General features: G+C 35.4%; 2 protein-coding genes across 2 annotated transcripts; one reads left to right on the top strand and one right to left on the bottom strand.

Moving 5' to 3' along the window:
* Positions 1-5,387: 5,387 nt before the first annotated feature.
* On the top strand, positions 5,388-14,147 carry SECA2 (Preprotein translocase SecA family protein). The gene is made up of 31 exons (XM_078992123.1): positions 5,388-5,623; positions 5,739-5,873; positions 5,987-6,056; positions 6,161-6,225; positions 6,305-6,425; positions 6,715-6,806; positions 6,883-6,948; positions 7,065-7,129; positions 7,500-7,587; positions 7,745-7,810; positions 7,897-8,012; positions 8,075-8,165; positions 8,252-8,335; positions 8,426-8,518; positions 9,006-9,101; positions 9,187-9,272; positions 9,389-9,467; positions 9,566-9,679; positions 9,797-9,889; positions 9,956-10,019; positions 10,345-10,634; positions 10,737-10,792; positions 11,038-11,155; positions 11,761-11,841; positions 12,171-12,250; positions 12,562-12,616; positions 12,695-12,764; positions 13,016-13,211; positions 13,359-13,482; positions 13,577-13,651; positions 13,794-14,147. The coding sequence occupies exons 1-31, from the start codon at positions 5,441-5,443 to the stop codon at positions 13,953-13,955; spliced, it is 3,174 nt and encodes a 1,057-aa protein (XP_078848249.1). The 5' UTR covers positions 5,388-5,440; the 3' UTR covers positions 13,956-14,147.
* A 168-nt stretch (positions 14,148-14,315) lies between these two features.
* LOC145043463 (uncharacterized) lies at positions 14,316-17,245 on the bottom strand. The gene is made up of 6 exons (XM_078992124.1): positions 17,096-17,245; positions 16,368-16,532; positions 16,202-16,276; positions 15,946-16,077; positions 14,645-14,722; positions 14,316-14,537 (listed from the first exon to the last, which is right to left on the bottom strand). Exons 1-6 carry the CDS (start codon positions 17,214-17,216, stop codon positions 14,461-14,463), a joined length of 648 nt encoding a protein of 215 aa, XP_078848250.1. The 5' UTR covers positions 17,217-17,245; the 3' UTR covers positions 14,316-14,460.
* Positions 17,246-18,499: the final 1,254 nt, after the last annotated feature.

Raw genomic sequence — 18,499 nt, 5'->3', positions numbered from 1 at the left:
CCCGAGAGGCTTCTAAGGTTCAGTTTCGGTTCTGGTTGGGAAGCGAGGCTCGGGTTCGGTTCAGCAGCCTTCGGGTTCGGTTCTGACTACTTTGCTTCTGACCTTCGCTTTTGATGCCTTCTCTTCTCATGCTTTTTCTTCTAATGCCTTCGGTTCCTAAGAGGGGTTTCGGGTCCTTAGGAGGGTTCAACTCCTTGAGAGGGGTTTCGGGTCCTTAAGCCTATTTTACTCGTTTTTACCCCGTTTTAAGCTGTTTTTGACCCGGTTAAGGGTTAGGATGGCCCGAAAGACTATAAAAATTTTAAGGAACTTTTGAGAGAGATTTGGGAGAGATTTCACATTCTTGGAGAGATTTCTCATATAAAGAGAGATTGAGTGAAAACGATCGAGAGAGGTTTTGTGTGTGAAATTTGTGAGTGTCCGGATTTGCAATGCAAGGTCCGTAAACCCTGTTAAGCCTTGTTTAAGGATCTTACACACTCCCTATGAGTATGCAATATTGTTTTATCGGTTCAGCTCGTCACTTACCACAATGTTAGGTTAAGGAGATCTAGATGTACTTACTTTTCGATTTACGATCTCTCATTAGAATAGCGAGATGTTTATAAATTATATAACGTAAACTCTAGTACCCACGGGAAAATTGAGTCGAACGGTTTGACTTGTTGACTTCAGTTGACTTTGACTTGTCTGGAAATTAACGGTTGTCACATCATCCCCCCGATAGAGGGAATTTCGTCCCGAAATTTGAATTTAGGCAAGGAGTAGGCATGAACAATCGAGCCAAGAAGTGTGGATACTTCCTAATCAACTGATTCTCGCGCTCCCAAGTGACTCCAGGCCCTTGGTTAGTATTCCAGTGAACTTTCATTAATGGGAAGCGCGCATTGTTTCGTCCACTTGACCTCTCGGTCCATGGTCACTATGGTTATTCCACGAAGGTGAGGCTCTTGTGGAACTCGATCTCGTCGAGGGGGATTACAAGAGTCTTGTCGGATAGATACTTCTGTAAGTTCAGGACGTGTCGGGTAGAATGTACTTTACCAAGCTCGCGGGAGTAGATTGAAGTAGCGAGTTACATGGTTGATTCTGACAAGAATCTCGAAAGGCATAATTATCTAGGGTTTTGGCTTTCCACGCTTTCCGAAGCGTACTAAGCCTTCCCAAAGTGGGGCTTCCAGAGGAATTTGGTTTCTTATTCTGGAGTTCTAAAGGAACTAAGACGGTAGGTCAGCGAGACCCAGAATTTTGGCGTATTCCTGGTAACGCCTTTGGTGCTGATTGGTTCTCAATGGTTTTGATCAATTGAAAGGGTCCTTAAGAATTTCCACATTGATAATGATGTGTCTTAGGAATTGGACTCCTCAATTCAAAACTCGTATCTAGAGAACTTCGGGTAAGGCTTCTCTTATCGTATTGCTTCTGCGGTTTGTTGTAGCTTCTCTCCTTGGTTTCCTTCTTACTACGAGGGTAGATAAGCAAGTCATTTACAATGACAATGACGAACTGATCCTAGTAAGAATGGCATATCCTATTTATTACGTTTATGAAGACTGCGAGCGGGTTGGTCCTATCCGAGGGGTATCACTACGAACTTGCAGCGTCCGCATCAAACTTGGAAGATTGTCCTCGGACATCCTTCTCCAATGCTCACGACTGGTGATATCGTTCCTTGCGGTTGGTCGGCCTATTCGTCTATGCGAGGCATATAGTAAAGTTTTCTATTGGAGATATTGTCGGGGCCTCTGAAGTCGATGGAACTATGAGCAATTTGCCTTTCTATTTGAAGAATAAGACCGAAGCTTTCTAGGGTGAGAAGCTTGGTTCTTCAATTTCATTGTTGAGCAGTTCGACAGGTTTGACCTGACAGTTCTTGTAGCTCGGTAGGAAGCATATGGGTTTGGTTTTCGCGACTAGACCTTTTCAGATGGTAGGACATTCACTCGCCCTCCTGGGCAACCTTAGCCCGAAGCTCATGGCAGGACTCGTACCTGGTCCATCTATCATTAACTTGCGCATATAAGTCGTATGTGCTTAAGATTGGCAAGACAGTTGGATAGGTGACTCTGCCCTAAATCCATAACCATACATGGAACAAGAATTAGGGCGGAAGCACACATCCAATGTCCGTAGAATCTTAATTATACATTATCCTCGCGTATACACATAGTAGTGGTAGACTAACCGTATCCGTCCCAAGCTTATGTGTTTGAACCTTGTCTGCTACATGCTTGACATTCCCGAAGGTCTCCTGTAAATACTTGTGATAAGGCTTCGGGAAGTATAACACTCCTCTGGTGCGTGTTTTGGAGTTTCACAGCGAGAGATGACCCGGAGGTCCGTGCTGGCTGTTTATGAGAGACGAAGGTTTCGATATTCGGGGGGTTAGGCGAAGGGTCCTTTTGTAGTCGTTAAATCGGGAAGATGAGGGCTATATCAATCAAAATTGGATGATGACAACAATATCTTTTTAGATATCATGAGTTAAGCTGTATTCGTTAGAAGAGATCACTAGAGTGATAGAGTATCTTGTGTTTCTTTTCCGTGTGTTCCGTTTTGTTTGATGTTATGATTACTGTAGATGATTCATACCACAGTGTCTAGCACTGGTAGTGGGTGTGTTTCGATAGCCAGTAATGATACTTGATATCATGATCCCTGACAGGTCTCCCTACGATCGAGCGGTATATGAACGTCGTATGTAAGTTGATGTTGGTGAAATCGTCGAGTGGGTGGCCCCACTCAATTCCTACTACTAGACATGGAATAGGAGTCAGGATGGAATTATTTGTTTCAAGACTTCAGTATTTTGATTATAATTAACCCCGATGTATGTACAAAGTCATCACATCTTACAGGTAATGATCCTAAGGTCATATACGAATGTCTTTGGTTTGATTTGTATGAGAGAGAGTATTTTAACTACTTTTTAGAAAGACGGTGACTTTAGCAAGCATACCAAATTCATTACAAACATATAGTACTTAAACATTTTGTCGTTGGAAACATTACAAAAGTCTTAACATGGTTCCCTTGCTGCTCCTGTTGGAAACATCTACAACCATAACAGTTTCATAAATTCCATTACAAGGAAATGCTTCAAAGTATAAAACACCGTTTAGATAAGCATAAATTGAACCTTTCTCATTATCAAACGAATATCTAAATCTTTGTCTAAACAAACCATGAAATGAAATGATGTTTCTTGCCATATCTGGGGAATAGCAACAATTATTTAAATCTAAACCTAATCCATTACTAAGTGCTAAATAATACACTCCAATCTTGGTGACAGGTAATGATCTTCTGTTCCCCATGATTAGATTTATTCTTCCACGCTCCACATCCCTATCTCTTCTTAGTCCCTGCAAATCAGAACATATGTGAAAACCACATCCTGTATCAAGAACCCAAGAAATAGCATGTGCTGAATCATTAGATTTAATTATGTAAATACCTGCGAAAGATGGCTTGATCTTCCCATCCTTGATGGCTTGCAGATATTCTGAGCAATTTCTTTTCCAATGCCCTATTTTGTGGCAATGGTGGCACTCTACCTCCTGCGGGTTAGAGTTGGGCTTAGCAGAACCAACCTTGGTTCCACTAGAAGAGGTACCATCTTGGGATTTACCCTTGTGGTTGCTCTTGGAGGGAGCCTTCCTCTTCGTGCCCCTCCCTTTCCCTAAGGCCAAAACAGGAGCAACGGCTGGAGTGGGAGTTGATGCAACAGACTTGTCTTTAAGATTGCTCTCAGCAGTTCTTAGCAGTCCTTGGAGCTTACTCAAGGTGACCACTTCTTTATTCATGTGATAGGTCATGCGGAACTGGTTGTAGTAAGGAGGCAAGGAGTGAAGGATAATGTCAATTTCCAGGTCTTCATCAAAGTTAACGTTCAACTTCAGCAGACGATCGACATATCTCTGCATCTTTTGCAGATGAGCGGTAAGGGACTCTCCATTGCCCATTTTGGCAGTGATCATCGAAGTGATGATCTCATACCTCTCTTGCCTCGCACTTTGATGGTAATGGTCCACCAAGTCTTGATGCATCTCATAGGGATAGTAGTCCTCATAGGAATTTTGAAATTCAGCAGTCATGGTCGCTAGTATGATGCAATGGACTTTCGTAGCATCACGCTCATGGGCCTCAAAGGCAACAATCTCTTTAGGAGTAGCAGTGTTGATGTTCACATCCTTCAGCTCCTAATCGAGGACATACTCTTTGTCCTCATAACGAGTAACCATTCGGATGTTACGGATCCAATCATTGAAATTGGACCCGTCGAATATCACTCTCCCACACAAATTCATGAGTGAGAACGAACCAAAAGCATTGTTGTTGTTTGAGTTCGACATCTGAAAAGGAATAAAGTTTGATTAGAAATGAATCCCTAATTAACCACCCAAAAAGAGAAATTAGAGCTAGGATCCAACAACATTATTTACATATTAGAAAAGGGATGTCGTAATCTAACACGCAAATAATTTGAAGGTAAGTGAATGACGATTCACTAATTCTTCACCATGAAAAACATAAAAGAGATTAAGTTTTAAATGTATTGAAAAAAACTCCTACATTCCTTTGAGATTTATTGAACTTTTCAATAAGATGTTTAAATCTCGATATGCACAATCTCCTTCGTTTCAGAAATTACATTTCTGAGTTGATGAAGATCTGCTTCGTCTACAATATTCATAACATACCCATGAACCGGGTGTTGAAATGACAATGATATATTGCCTTACTTTTGACCAAATCAAACAATATTCGACAGTCAAATTTTGGTCTAATGTAATCTCATTACTCATCTGCCAAAACCCCTAATATTGCAAATGGATCTAAAAAAAATGAAAAAAACCATTTATTTCACAAAAATAGTCGCTAAAAGCCTTGCAACCACCCATTCCGCTGAGATTTTAAGGCCTCCGTGGAGCACCTTGTCACCTCATCTGCGGAGGCTTTAATGAACATTCAAACCAATCCCTCCACGGAGATATCTATGCGAACCAATATTTAATTAATAAAAAGTACAACATTTAACCTTTCTGCGGAGGTTTCATTGTTCCGCGGAGGTCTAGAGAGGGTCTTCCGCGGAATACATGTTTATATTCAGAATTGTAATGTTTCATGTCTAAAATTTAAAATTGCCTCATATTTTTTGACTAGAGCCGGTATTTTCGTAATTAAAAAACATTAAGAATAACAAATACCATATTTAAGTTTACGTTGGACAAATGCAACATTTAAATGTTTAGCAAAAACAATACAAAATTCTGCCTATAGTTTTTAGTTTTATTTTTCTATTTCAAGTTTTCTAAAAAATCTAAAAAAATGAAAAAAAAGTCATGCTATAAATTGAATCATCACCCGAGGTTATACGAGGCGCGCAGGCAGTTTCTGCTGAATGAAACACCGTTGAGCACTGCAAGGCCATCCAAGAATGGCGGCTTCTTCGTCTGCGATCTCAAATCCCTCCTTTTTCACCGTAACTACGAAGCGTCATCAGTCCTCTTCTCATCCTTTCAACTTTTTCTGTACACGACCTGCCAATCCTTTCCCCCTACTCTCGTTTTGTTCTCGACGCCGTCGCTTCACTCCCATACTAATTAAAGCATCTCTCAAAGTACAGTCAAGACTCTTTCTCTTTATTTTGCTCTTTTCTACATCCAAAACAATTATATACCTATATGCTCACTACCTGTTTGATGAAATGCCTCACATCCCTGTTCAATTTTCAGGAAAATTTGGGCCGCGTTACGAAAACGTGGGGAGATTTTACAAGCCTTAATTACTGGGTTGTTCGGGATTATTATCGTCTTGTAGAGTTCGTTAACTCCTTTGAGCCTCGAATTCAGAAGCTTTCTGATGAACAGGTTTGAGTCTTCTAATTGTTTCCCAAAGTTTGGCCGACTTTTTTTTTTTTGTGCTTCCATTGCATGATGGTTTTTGTATATCAAGTATCTTAAATTCCTTAATGATCAATCAGCTAACTGCAAAAACTGCTGAGTTCCGCCGTCGCTTGGGAAAAGGAGAGACACTTGCCGATATTCAAGCTGGTTAGTAATAGCTGCCCTCAACGCAAGTTTATGCATTCAAGTTCGTTTCTTTTTTGTGTCTAATAATTGAATTTAGGCATTTACTTCACATACTTCTACTACAGAGGCATTTGCTGTTGTTCGCGAAGCTGCCAAGAGGAAGCTTGGGATGCGTCATTTTGATGTGCAGGTGTCTCTCTTTCTCTCTTGATTGTAAGTGCTAAATTCGGTTAAATAACTTTAATAAAGTTTGGTGGTGCAATTGCTAGATTATTGGTGGTGCAGTGCTTAATGATGGGTCTATTGCTGAGATGAAAACCGGAGAGGGGAAAACATTGGTTTCTACATTGGCTGCATATCTTAATGCCTTGACTGGCGAGGGTGTTCATGGTAAGTGTATTTACTTCAAATTTTCTGTACTCATATACTGTATCTTTCTTTCTGTTTTCTCTTTCATTTACCGTGTTGACCTTTTTCTTGTACTTTAAATCTTCTGAAATTGTGTATATGGAAGTTAGATAACTATAGTACAATTGTTAGATATATTTGGAGTCCTTGATTTTCTCTTCAAAAGAGCCCATAAGGAGAGAGGGAGACTCCAACATATAGAAAGAACCATGTCTAGCCTATCTGGCACTCTGTAAATATGATTTGAATTGTTGATTTATTTATTGTACAGTGGTAACAGTGAATGATTACCTTGCTCAACGTGATGCTGAGTGGATGGGTCGTGTTCATCGCTTCTTAGGTCTTTCTGTTGGTCTTATCCAAGTAAGTTGTTATACTAAATACATGTAGCCAGCAATCTTTTATGATATGTTTATAAATTCCTCTTTATCATATGTAGAGAGGCATGAAACCTGAGGAAAGGAGGTCTAATTATAGATGTGATATTACATACACCAATAATTCAGTAAGTTACTTTATGAGTTTTCTTCTGAAGTTCTCTCTTGTTTACTTTCTCTTTCTTATACAAGTGTAGATGGATGTTGGCATTACTTATTATGGCTGTACATTTAATGATGTTAGGAACTTGGTTTTGACTATTTAAGAGACAATCTTGCTGGCAGCAGCGGACAGCTTGTTATGAGATGGTATTACCACATTTTTTCATACTAGAGTCAATTACTGAAATCGTCCCTATGGTTTGGTTAAAATTGCACATTTAGTCCCTAACTTTTCTTTTGCACTCGGATCGTCCCTATGGTTTGATTTTGTTGCATTTTTCATCCCTTACATACATAAAGTTAGGGACCAAACATACAATTTTGACCAAACCATAGGGACGAAAAATGCAACAAAATCAAACTACAGGGACGATCCAAGTGCAAAATAAAAGTTAGGGACCAAATATGCAATTTTAACCAAACCACAGGGACGATTTCAGTAATTTACTCAATATTTACCAAGGCAGATTTCGTTTGAAGTGTCTCTTGGTAGTATTAATAGCACAATGTTTATCAGGCCAAAACCATTCCATTTTGCAATAGTTGATGAAGTTGATTCTGTCCTAATTGATGAGGGAAGAAATCCATTGCTGATAAGTGGTGAGGTATATCTTCTTACTTTGAGTGCTGTATGGATAAATGATGTTTAAAAAAATAAAAAATATTTGGGAAAGTGATAACAGCAGTTGGTGAAAATGAAATCAATTCAAAACAAAAGGAACTAGTTACTTAAAAGCTTTGATATTTTGATCTGCATCTCAGGCTAGCAAGGATGCTGCACGTTATCCAGTTGCTGCCAAAGTAGCCGAGCTTCTCATTCGTGGCCTTGTATTTTACCTTCTTTTTCCTTTTTTTTTATGACTACATCTTGTTATCCATCTCCATTGTATCTGACTATTTGTTTCACTACACAGCATTACAATATACAACTTAAGGATAATTCAGTGGAGTTGACAGAAGAAGGAATAGCCCTAGCTGAGATGGCTCTAGAAACAAAAGATCTTTGGGACGAGAATGACCCTTGGGCTAGGTAACTTTATATTCTTATTTTCATATGTTATTGTTTGGACTCTTATCATTAATATAATGTAGATTTGTCATGAATGCTTTGAAAGCCAAGGAGTTCTATCGCCAAGATGTCCAGTACATTGTTAAAAATGGGAAAGCTCTTATAATAAACGAGGTATTAAAACATCCTATTTTCATTTTAGGAGAAAAAACTTGTTATATAGTTGTATTTTTTTTTTTTTTTTTTAAAATTATTTGAAGTTGACGGGGAGAGTGGAAGAAAAAAGACGATGGTCAGAGGGGATTCACCAGGCTGTGGAGGCAAAAGAAGGTTTACCAATCCAGGTATATATTGATTTTTGATGATGGACATATCATTCTTTTTTATAACTCTTGTTTAAAGCTATTAACTTGTTTTTCTCTTGAATTTTGTAGGCTGATTCAGTTGTAGTGGCACAGATCACGTACCAATCAATGTTTAAGCTCTATCCAAAGCTTTCGGGGATGACGGGGACTGCAAAAACTGAAGTATTCACATTCTATGACTTTACGAATGGACTAAATGCAAGAAATAACAACATACTTTCATTTATTTGTGTGTTATAGCATCCTACTTTCATTCTTCATATTTACAGCATTGGATTTGAAAAATCTACCCAATCATAGCAATGTCTGTCAAATGGACAGAAATTTTTCACTGCTATAATTTGATAGAATTCTTAAAGTACTACAATGTCCTAATAAGAAAAATATTGACAGTATAGAGCTGTAACTGCAACCGAGTAGAGTTTTCAAAGTACAGTGCCTTATGAAAGATATATTTTTTAAAGAGTACATTAATATGGTAGAAAGAAATGAAAGTAGGATGCTATATTGTAAACAAATAAATAAAAGTAGGATGCTGTTTCTTGCATTTAACCCAATCACATATTGTCCTCCTCAAGTTCAATCAACTGCAGGATTCTTTTACATTAATTATTATGCCGATATCTACTTATTGCACCCATTCTTACAGGAAAAGGAGTTCTTGAAAATGTTCCAGATGCCTGTTATTGAAGTGCCCACAAATATGGCAAATATTCGTCATGATTTACCCATCCAAGCTTTTGCAGTAAGAAATTCTATCCTTTTATCTGTTCTTGTTGAAAACACCCTTTTGTTATCTTTAACAATGCTTCTAATTGTTTTGCAAATAGAATGCTCGAGGTAAATGGGAATATGTTCGTGCAGAAGTTGAAAGCATGTTCAGAGTTGGTCGTCCTGTTTTAGTGGGGACCACTAGGTACTACTACTACAATGAAATTCATTCCTCACTTGTGATTTTGTGGTATTCTGCATCTTTATGCATGCAACCAAGTGTGAAGATATTTTCTTATCTTTTTTTATTTATTGGTGCAGTGTCGAGAACTCAGAATATCTGTCTGCTTTGCTGAGGGCTAGCAAGATTCCCCACAATGTCCTCAATGCACGACCAAAGGTTTGTTCTCTACTTTTTTTTTGGGTAGGATTTATGAGTGAAAATAGATAGGTAGGGGTGGTTTTGGGTTAAGAATGTGACTTGATTATTGTTTTCAGTATGCTGCAAGAGAGGCTCAAACTGTGGCCCAAGCTGGACGAAAATATGCTATCACCATATCTACAAATATGGCTGGAAGGGGCACAGACATTATATTGGGAGGTAACCCCAAGGTGGGTTGGCTTTGGCTTGTTCAGTAGTTTTCATTTAACAAATAATAAATGTAGCTCCCAATCCCAAATGTCATATTATTTTTATGCAATAATAGGTTAATGTTATGTTAATTTCAGATGCTTGCAAAAGAAGTTATAGAAGATAGCATACTTTCACATATGAGTCATGATACTCCTGATGTTGAGGTTGAGGACCCAAAGTCACAAAAGGTGATTTCTCAAATATATTAATTCTGTGGTTAATCATTTCCTTATCATTATCTTCCTGTTGTGTAGGTATTATCAAAAATGAAAATTGGACCATCATCATTAGCTTTGCTGGCTAAGACAGCTCTAATGGGTTAGTAATCTATGACTTCATGCAGGTTGATTTGCTTATTATAGCATCCTACTTTCATTTCTTCCTCTTACAACATTCTACTTTGAAAAATGCACCCAGTCATAGCAATGTCATTCAAATACAAACCAACTTTCACTGCTATAATTTGAGTAGTACGTTTTTTTAGTTATAATATCTTCCTAATAATAATAAAAATTGGAACTACTGGCAGATTTTTTAAAGTATGATGCTGTAATAGAAAGAAATGAAAGTAGGATGCTATAATATAATATAATATTTCTTGCATTTAGCTCTAATGGTACATGTTTTTGAGTAAATAATGCAGCTAAATACGTGGGCAAAAGTGAGAACAAGAGTTGGACATATGAGAAGGCAAAATCAATAATTTCAGAGTCAATTGAAATGAGCCAGTCAATGGGTTTAGATGAACTGCATAGGCTTGTGGAAGAACAGGCAGAGATGTACCCTCTTGGTCCTTGCATTGCAATTGCATATTTATCGGTTCTAAAGGACTGTGAGATTCATTGCTTTCATGAAGGATTGGAAGTCAAACGACTTGGTGGTCTCCATGTCATTGGGACATCTTTGCATGAGTCCCGAAGAATTGATAATCAGGTAACTTCACATCAATATTGTGTTTTAAGGTTTTACATAAATTTAGCATATACTTTTGGACTTACTTTTTTTTTTTTTTAATTTATTTCTTGCTTTACAAAGCTTCGTGGCAGAGCAGGAAGGCAAGGAGATCCTGGATCAACACGCTTCATGGTCAGGTAAGTTCTGTTAAATGATCTTTTCATCTGGACAAAATTCTTCATGTTAAATTACGTAATAGTCCTTGGAGTAGTTGACATGAACAGTTTTTTTTTTTTTTTTTTTTTTTTTTTTAGAATGATTCCATATATATGTGCAAGCAAGCACATGCCTTGTGAAAAAGGGAAATCTGTTCTAGTCATTCTCTTTAACAAGGCAACCTTAAAGTTGATGTAGGTAAGATTTTGACCTTTCTATGTTACAGTTTGCAGGATGAAATGTTTCAGAAGTTCAACTTTGACACTGAGTGGGCTGTGAAACTTATATCCAGGATTACTAATGATGAGGATGTACCTATTGAAGGTGATACAATTGTCCGACAGGTGTGATGTAATAGTCTTGGTCGTTACTCATTTAACTTTTTTTATTCCTTTATTTGCATACATATATATATATATATATATATATATATATATATATATATATATAATTCAATATATGTAGTATTAAGGCTAAACGCAAGAAGTAGCAATGTACTTCCATTTCTTCCTATTACAACATTGTATGTTCAGTTGTTATATCATTGTACTTTGTATTCCAATGATATTGCTATAACTGGCTAGTTCTCTCATCTCTGAATGCACAATATTTTAATAAGAAGAAATGAAAGTAGGATGTTGTAATAATAAACCAATGGAAGTATGCTAATTTTGTTGCATCTAATCCCAAGTAACATATGTTCTCCAACTTGAGGAGCATCTGAAATAGTTGTATTCTGTTGAAAGTTTCTCGTTTAGAAATTATATTTATATATATATATTTCATGAAAGCCTTCACCACATCTTCTTTTTATGGCCCTTGGCCCATTTGTTTGTGTAACCTTGTTAAAAGGATGGATACAGACGAGCTGTATGTTTTTTACTTCAGTTTGTTTTGATATACTTTATATTATCTTCTAACTGTTTATTAAAATTGAAACAAATTTCAGCTTCTGTCTCTTCAAGTTTCGGCAGAAAAGTATTTCTTCAACATAAGAAAGAGCCTTGTGGAGTTCGACGAAGTGTTAGAGGTATATTGTGTAGTATAGATCACCACATGCATTTTTTTAGAGTAATACAGTTTACGTCCATGTGTTATATCACTTTTTGTTCTTTGGATATGATCCAAGAAAGATTCTTTTTGCATTTTTGTCCTATTTTATTAATGTTTTTTTGTCAATGGATCGTCCAAGTCAACAGTCAATATCTCAATTTTATGAATCTTTTTTTTTTCTTTTTTTCTTTTTGGTTGAGTGTATCTTTGCATGCTTGTTTTAGAGCAATCTTCGACCTTAGCTTTTTTTTTTTTGTTAAATATATATATGGTTGTAAAACTGAATAAATAATTTTCTGGTTTCAGGTGCAAAGGAAGCATGTTTATGACCTCCGTCAGTTAATTTTAACTGGTGATTCTGAGAGTTGTTCACATCACATATTCCAGTGAGTGTTTTGCTTTGTTACTTATTTTCCCCATGAACTGATGCCTGTATGATGGTGTAAAAAAATATAATGACAACCCACTTAGGGAAATAGAAAATGATGGCAAATTTGTAAAAAGTTAGGACTTAATAGAGAAAACCTCCTTCCTCTTGACTTTTTCTATCAAGTAAAAGGTAAGTAAACCCATAAAAATAGCTTACCAGATCAAGTTGTGTTCTCATTAAGTCCATTAAATAAAAAAGAAACAAGATCTAAGTGTGTATATGGTAGTTTTGTTGCTGTTATCTAAATGTTTTGTGCATGGTTACTAGGTACATGCAAGCAGTTATAGACGAAATTGTTTTGGGAAATGTTAATCCATTGAAGGTAATCAAATCTCTTTATTTAAAAGACTAAAATTCAAGTTCTAATCTCCAATCCATAATCTGTATGTATATTGAATAGCATCCAAGCAGCTGGAACCTAGATAAACTCTTGAAGGACTTTGTTGCAATTTCAGGGAAGATTTTAGATGGTGAGATTTCATTTCAGACCTATCTCTTATGCCTTGTTTGGAACTGGGGCAAAATTGTAATTTCTTGTCCCGCCCAACAAAAGACAAAGGTCAATGCAAAAAGGTGGTGGGATTTGTTGTCCCAGTCCCACCCAAAGAATGGAACAAGGATGCAAAAGACGTAAATGCCCTCCTCATTTTGTCTAGTCCAGCGCACAACCTTAATTTGGAAATACTTTCATCTTTGGATTAACTCTGTATGGTTTTTATAGAGTCGTGTGCGGGAATTACGGTTGAAACTTTAATGCAATCACTTGCCAATGTTGATGAAGTGAGTGATGTAGATATCAACAATTTCTGTTTTCCAAATTTACCCCAACCTCCAAATGCCTTTAGAGGCATACGTAACAAGACTTCCTCACTAAAACGCTGGCTAGCCATATGCTCCGACGATTCACTCTCACTCAAGTGCGTAGCGTAAATTTTCTGTTTCTTAATTAACTTTGGCAAAATACAGAAAAAAAGAAAGAAAAAAAGAAACCCTTATAACATGATTTAGCCACTTAACTACTTCATGCAATGATTAAGACTTTTTATTTGAGACGTCAACTGCAGAGATGGAAGATATCGACTTGCTGCTAATCTTCTGCGCAAGTACCTTGGCGATTTATTAATTACTTCGTACATGAACATCATTCAAGAGTCTGGTTATGCTGAAGACTACGTCAAAGAAATTGAGGTAACTCTAGTCTCTACCCCTTTTCCTTTTCCTTTTTCTTTTCCTCTTCATAATTTACATTATAATTACATATGTTTCGATCTTGTATTTCCAGAGAGCAGTTCTTGTGAAGTCACTAGATTGTTTCTGGAGAGATCATCTTGTAAACATGAACAGACTAAATTCAGCGGTATGGCTACTTTTGTAATTTCTCCATTCCATGGTTTGCAAATTACTTATTTTAGTATTAGGCAAAATATAAAATAGCTGAAATGTAGTTTCATCATCGCTTTATGATTATTTAGCAAGAAGTTTAATTGGCTGGTGTACAGGTAAATGTGAGGAGTTTTGGGCACAGGGATCCCCTGGAGGAATATAAAATAGATGGTTGTCGGTTTTTCATATCCATGCTCAGTGCAACTCGAAGATTAACTGTTGAATCACTTTTGAGGTACTGGTCGTCTCCTATGGACTCCCAACAAATATACACCTAATATATATAATATATATTATATAATATATAATATACATGTATCATTGTATAGGTCTTATGTTGTAATCTTTTTGCCTTCTTGGTGTAGAGTTAGGAGTTATCATTTATTGATTTTATTTGCTACTTAATACTAAAATCTTTTCAAACTAATTTACTTGTGTGGATGGAAACATATAATGAATATTTTCTACCATCGTGTGCTTTTCTAAATTCTGGAAATTAGCATATGTCCTTTTCAAACTAATTTACTTGTGTGGATGGGAACTGATATGATTTTTCTGTAAACTTTTGAATGACGTACAGGGACAATTTTGTAAATGTAAGGAAGATAGAATGATTTATATAATAATAAGGATGGGGCTTTTATTTCTACAACCAAAACTTATTTATTATGATTATTATTATCATACAAAAAACATATTGTTAATAATACATGTATATCGATCAATAGAAACATCATGACCTCAAAACAAACTAATCAACAACAGCAACGCGAATACTGTTTCCTATTTCCATAGAGCCATGATAACAGATATAACTATAATTTCAATCCCATGAAAGCCTCCAGGAAGAAATCTCGTACCTGCAAAACCAAAAGTCAAATAAACAAATCAAGTCAAAGTCAACAAATTAAGATGATGACTTTAAAATCCGATTGCCAAGCCTTGACTCGTTCCTGTGCTGTCTCACCTTGACTTTGATCACCAGAAGGAGAGGTGGCTTCCAATACCCGTATCCCAAGTCTTCTGCAGTCGGCTCCAATAGCACCTGTTTCAAAATTAAAAGCAATAATCATAAATATATGGGATATATACAGTAAAGTCCCAATATTTTCATCGATTTGACAAGAAAGTCCTAAACTTTATTTTTTTGACAGTAAAGTCCAAATTACCGGCACTTTTTGACATTTTTACCATTTTTTCCCGGTTAGCCGGTAATTAGGATTTTTTTGTCAACAAAATAAAGTTTAGGACTTTCTTGTCAAATCGTCAATTAGGACTTTATTGTCAAAAAAATAAAGTTTATGATTTTTTTGTCAAATCGTTGAAAATATTAGGACTTTAGTGTATATATATTTTTTTTGGTTAGAAATTTAATAGTATGATACTCTTTAAGCATAAGAGTTATTGAAACATTCTCTAATCAGTTAGATCCTATTGAAATCTTTTACGTTTGTTTCTTGTTAAATCATTTTTTTAATCTCAACAAACCGACATTGAAAAAAATTGAGATAATCAAGAAAGAAAGAAATAACCAGGGTTGTGTTGGCTTTTTGTAGCCCCAAAAATGGAGAAATTAGAAACCGAAAAAAAACGAAATTGCCTTTCTTTCCAATCTCCGCATTAACACCCTTTTGACTAGGCATGTGTTGTTTGTGTTTGTATAAAGCCAGGATACTTTCGTCTTTTTAGGTTTCTAATTTCTCCATTTTTGAGACTGGAAAAAAGCCAACACAACCCTGGTTATTTCTTTCTTTCTTGATTATCTCAATTTTTTTCAATGTCGGTTTGTTGAGATTAAAAAAACGATTTAACAAGAAGCAAACGTAAAAGATTTCAATAGGATTTAACTGATTAGAGAATGTTTCAATAACTCTTATGCTTAAAGAGTATCATACCTTCAAATTTCTAACAAAAAAAAGTATATATACACTAAAGTCCTAATATCTTCAACGATTTGACAAAAAAGTCCTAAACTTTATTTTTTTGACAGTAAAGTCCTAATTGACGATTTGACAAGAAAGTCCTAAACTTTATTTTGTTGACAAAAAAGTCCTAATTACCGGCTAACCGGGAAAAAAGGGTAAAAGTGTCAAAAAGTGCCGGTAATTTGGACTTTACTGTCAAAAAAATAAAGTTTAGGACTTTTTTGTTAAATCGATAAAAATATTGGGACTTTACTGTATATATCCCTAAATTATATATTTAATTTTCTTGTTTTATAAATTTCGGTGGATGATCAAGGATGGACGGATGGATGAAATATCTTACAGTTGCTGAAACATGGAAAATGCGAGGTGTTCATGAGATTGGTGTATCCGGGATTGCATTCACATGTATGCGTATATGTATACGAAAGATTCTTGGAGCATGTACCTTCTCCACAGTATGTCCAGTAGCAAGCTAATTAAATTAAATAATTCCATAAACAGTAAAAGTGATTAGTAGCAAGCTAATTAAATCAATCCTATGAATATGAATATGGTTGAAGATAAAGTTTAGATGAATTAAAGTTGGAAGAGATTACGATCGAAGACAGAGATATTATCAGGAATTGGTGGACTTGGAGGAGCAGCCGGCATGCACGAGTAGTCTAGGGTACCTGCATAAAAAAACAAAAGAAAAAAAATGGTCGTTAGTTAATTTGTCTGTTTCAAACCATCATTAATTTTGGTGAGTGAATAGTTATGTACAGTTGGGAATGACGCAAGGAAGAAACTGATGATCATCTTCTTCGTTGTCGTCGGTGGAACGAGTCCTCTTCCATCCAGGTTCACACTGGCAAACGAATTGAAATGGTTTGCCGAGATCAACCGAGCAGTTTCCTTTACCACAGTTGACTTGATCACAGATGTTGTCTATAGTGTCGAATAACATTGACATGCATAAATATTAGAAATTAGTATCTAAATAAATATATATTTATTCTTTTATTGACAAATATCATTATATTAAACCTCCTCATTAATATTATATTTCTCATATTATACCACTTGTCAAGATATTAATTATCCATTTTAAATTTTAAATTTTAAATTTTAAATTTCCCACCCTAATTACATTAAACTTTAAATTTTAAATTTTAAACTTTTTCACTTTAATTATATTAAATTAATAACATTAGATTAAAAAGTAAAATAAAATTTATATAGATTATAAGATGATATAACTTTACGTATTTATTTAAATCAATGATTATAATTTTATATAACTAAAAAAATATATTTTAAGTAATAATTTATTTAAAATAATTAATTAATAATTTTGATTTTTTAATATGAAAGTTTAATTAATTTTATAACCATGGTTCTCACGGGTTATAAACTAGTATATGTATATATAAAATGAAATAAATTTGTTATTTGTAAGAAATAGGGTTTTATATATATATATATATATATATATATATTTGCTTAGTTACCGAAGAAAGGCGAGAGAGTAGGTGGTATATTGATATCGTCTCCTTGAGCCATGGAAGATAGGAATACAAGAACAAGTAGCATGGCAGAAGAGGAAGCCACTGAAAATCTGGAGGAAGCCATCGTATATGTTTTCTCTTCTGCAACTCCAAGCTGTAGGAAATGTTTGCCTACTAGCTACTATGCTTTTATAATATCCCATTCCTTCCATCCAAACTTAAAAAATGTTTTGACTAATAACTGCTACATAAAATATGAAATATTTTACAAACAAAGTCAACATTATCAGAAAGTTTTGTACTAATTTCAACAATTGTCCGGCGAAGTTTTCAAACCTAGCAGGTATCTCTGTTTCATGTTTGAACAAGTACATGAAATTATAACGTCATGCTATATCAATAACACAAAATATCTAGTAATAATATGAAATCTTGTTTGGCTCCTGCTTTGTTTATGTTTTTAAACCTAAGAGGATCTCCACCCAACACTTAGACCCTTAAAGTATCCAAATAATTTAATCAATGAAAAATGTCATTTTAACCCTACAAACTTTTCCTATTTGTTTTAAAACACCACTTAATTTTTATTTTTATTTTTTATTTATTGTACTTTAAAGGAACGAAGTCCATTTTTTAGCGTTTAAAATGTCCTTATCGAAAAAACTCGTAAGCCGGTCATATTTAGGCTGGTCATCAACATGGAGTGTCATGTAAGCATTGGCGGGTGCCATGTCATTGCCATGTGTACTCCATTACATTCAAAATAGATTTAAATTAGACGCAATCATCCGTACTTCCTTTCTTTCGTTTGAAACAAAAAACCCTTCTTCCCATTCATATATACTGTCAATGGCAACATACATCAAGATTGATCTTCATTTCCAAGGAATGTTCATGTATTGACCAAAGTGACTTCATAACCATGAAGGAGTAACTTAGGAAAATCAAAATGAGGCTCACATCGATAATTAATGATGTCCTAGAAGATGATGAAGATGATAATGTCTCAAAAGTTAATGGTAAAACAAGGTTCAATGAAGATGTACCTTAAAAGAAACAGTTGCTTATTCAAGGTATGAGATTTACCAACCCTGAACAATTGAAACACATTTTGTGCAATTATGCTGTAGCCAATGGCTATCAATTGTGTTATGGAAAAAACGATAGTAAAAAACTATTGGTTAAGTGTTGTGGTGGTGATTGCACATTTAGGCTCTAAGCTTCATGGATGTGTGAGGAGCAATCATTCCAACTTAAGTCTCTTATTATTGATCATAATTGTTCTAGAAAATTCAAACTTGGTTCAATTGTTAACTTTAGATGGATTGATAGTCATTTCACAAGAGAAGTTCTTGAAAAAGAGAAATTCAATGTTCAGATGCTAAGAGAAGAAGTGAAAAATAAATT

The sequence above is a fragment of the Lactuca saligna genome, chromosome 4, assembly GCF_052625555.1.
Source record: "Lactuca saligna cultivar CGN05327 chromosome 4, ASM5262555v1, whole genome shotgun sequence".
NCBI lineage: Eukaryota > Viridiplantae > Streptophyta > Magnoliopsida > Asterales > Asteraceae > Lactuca > Lactuca saligna.
Note: the sequence above shows the minus strand (reverse complement) of the source record. Positions and strands in the feature narration are given on the sequence as shown.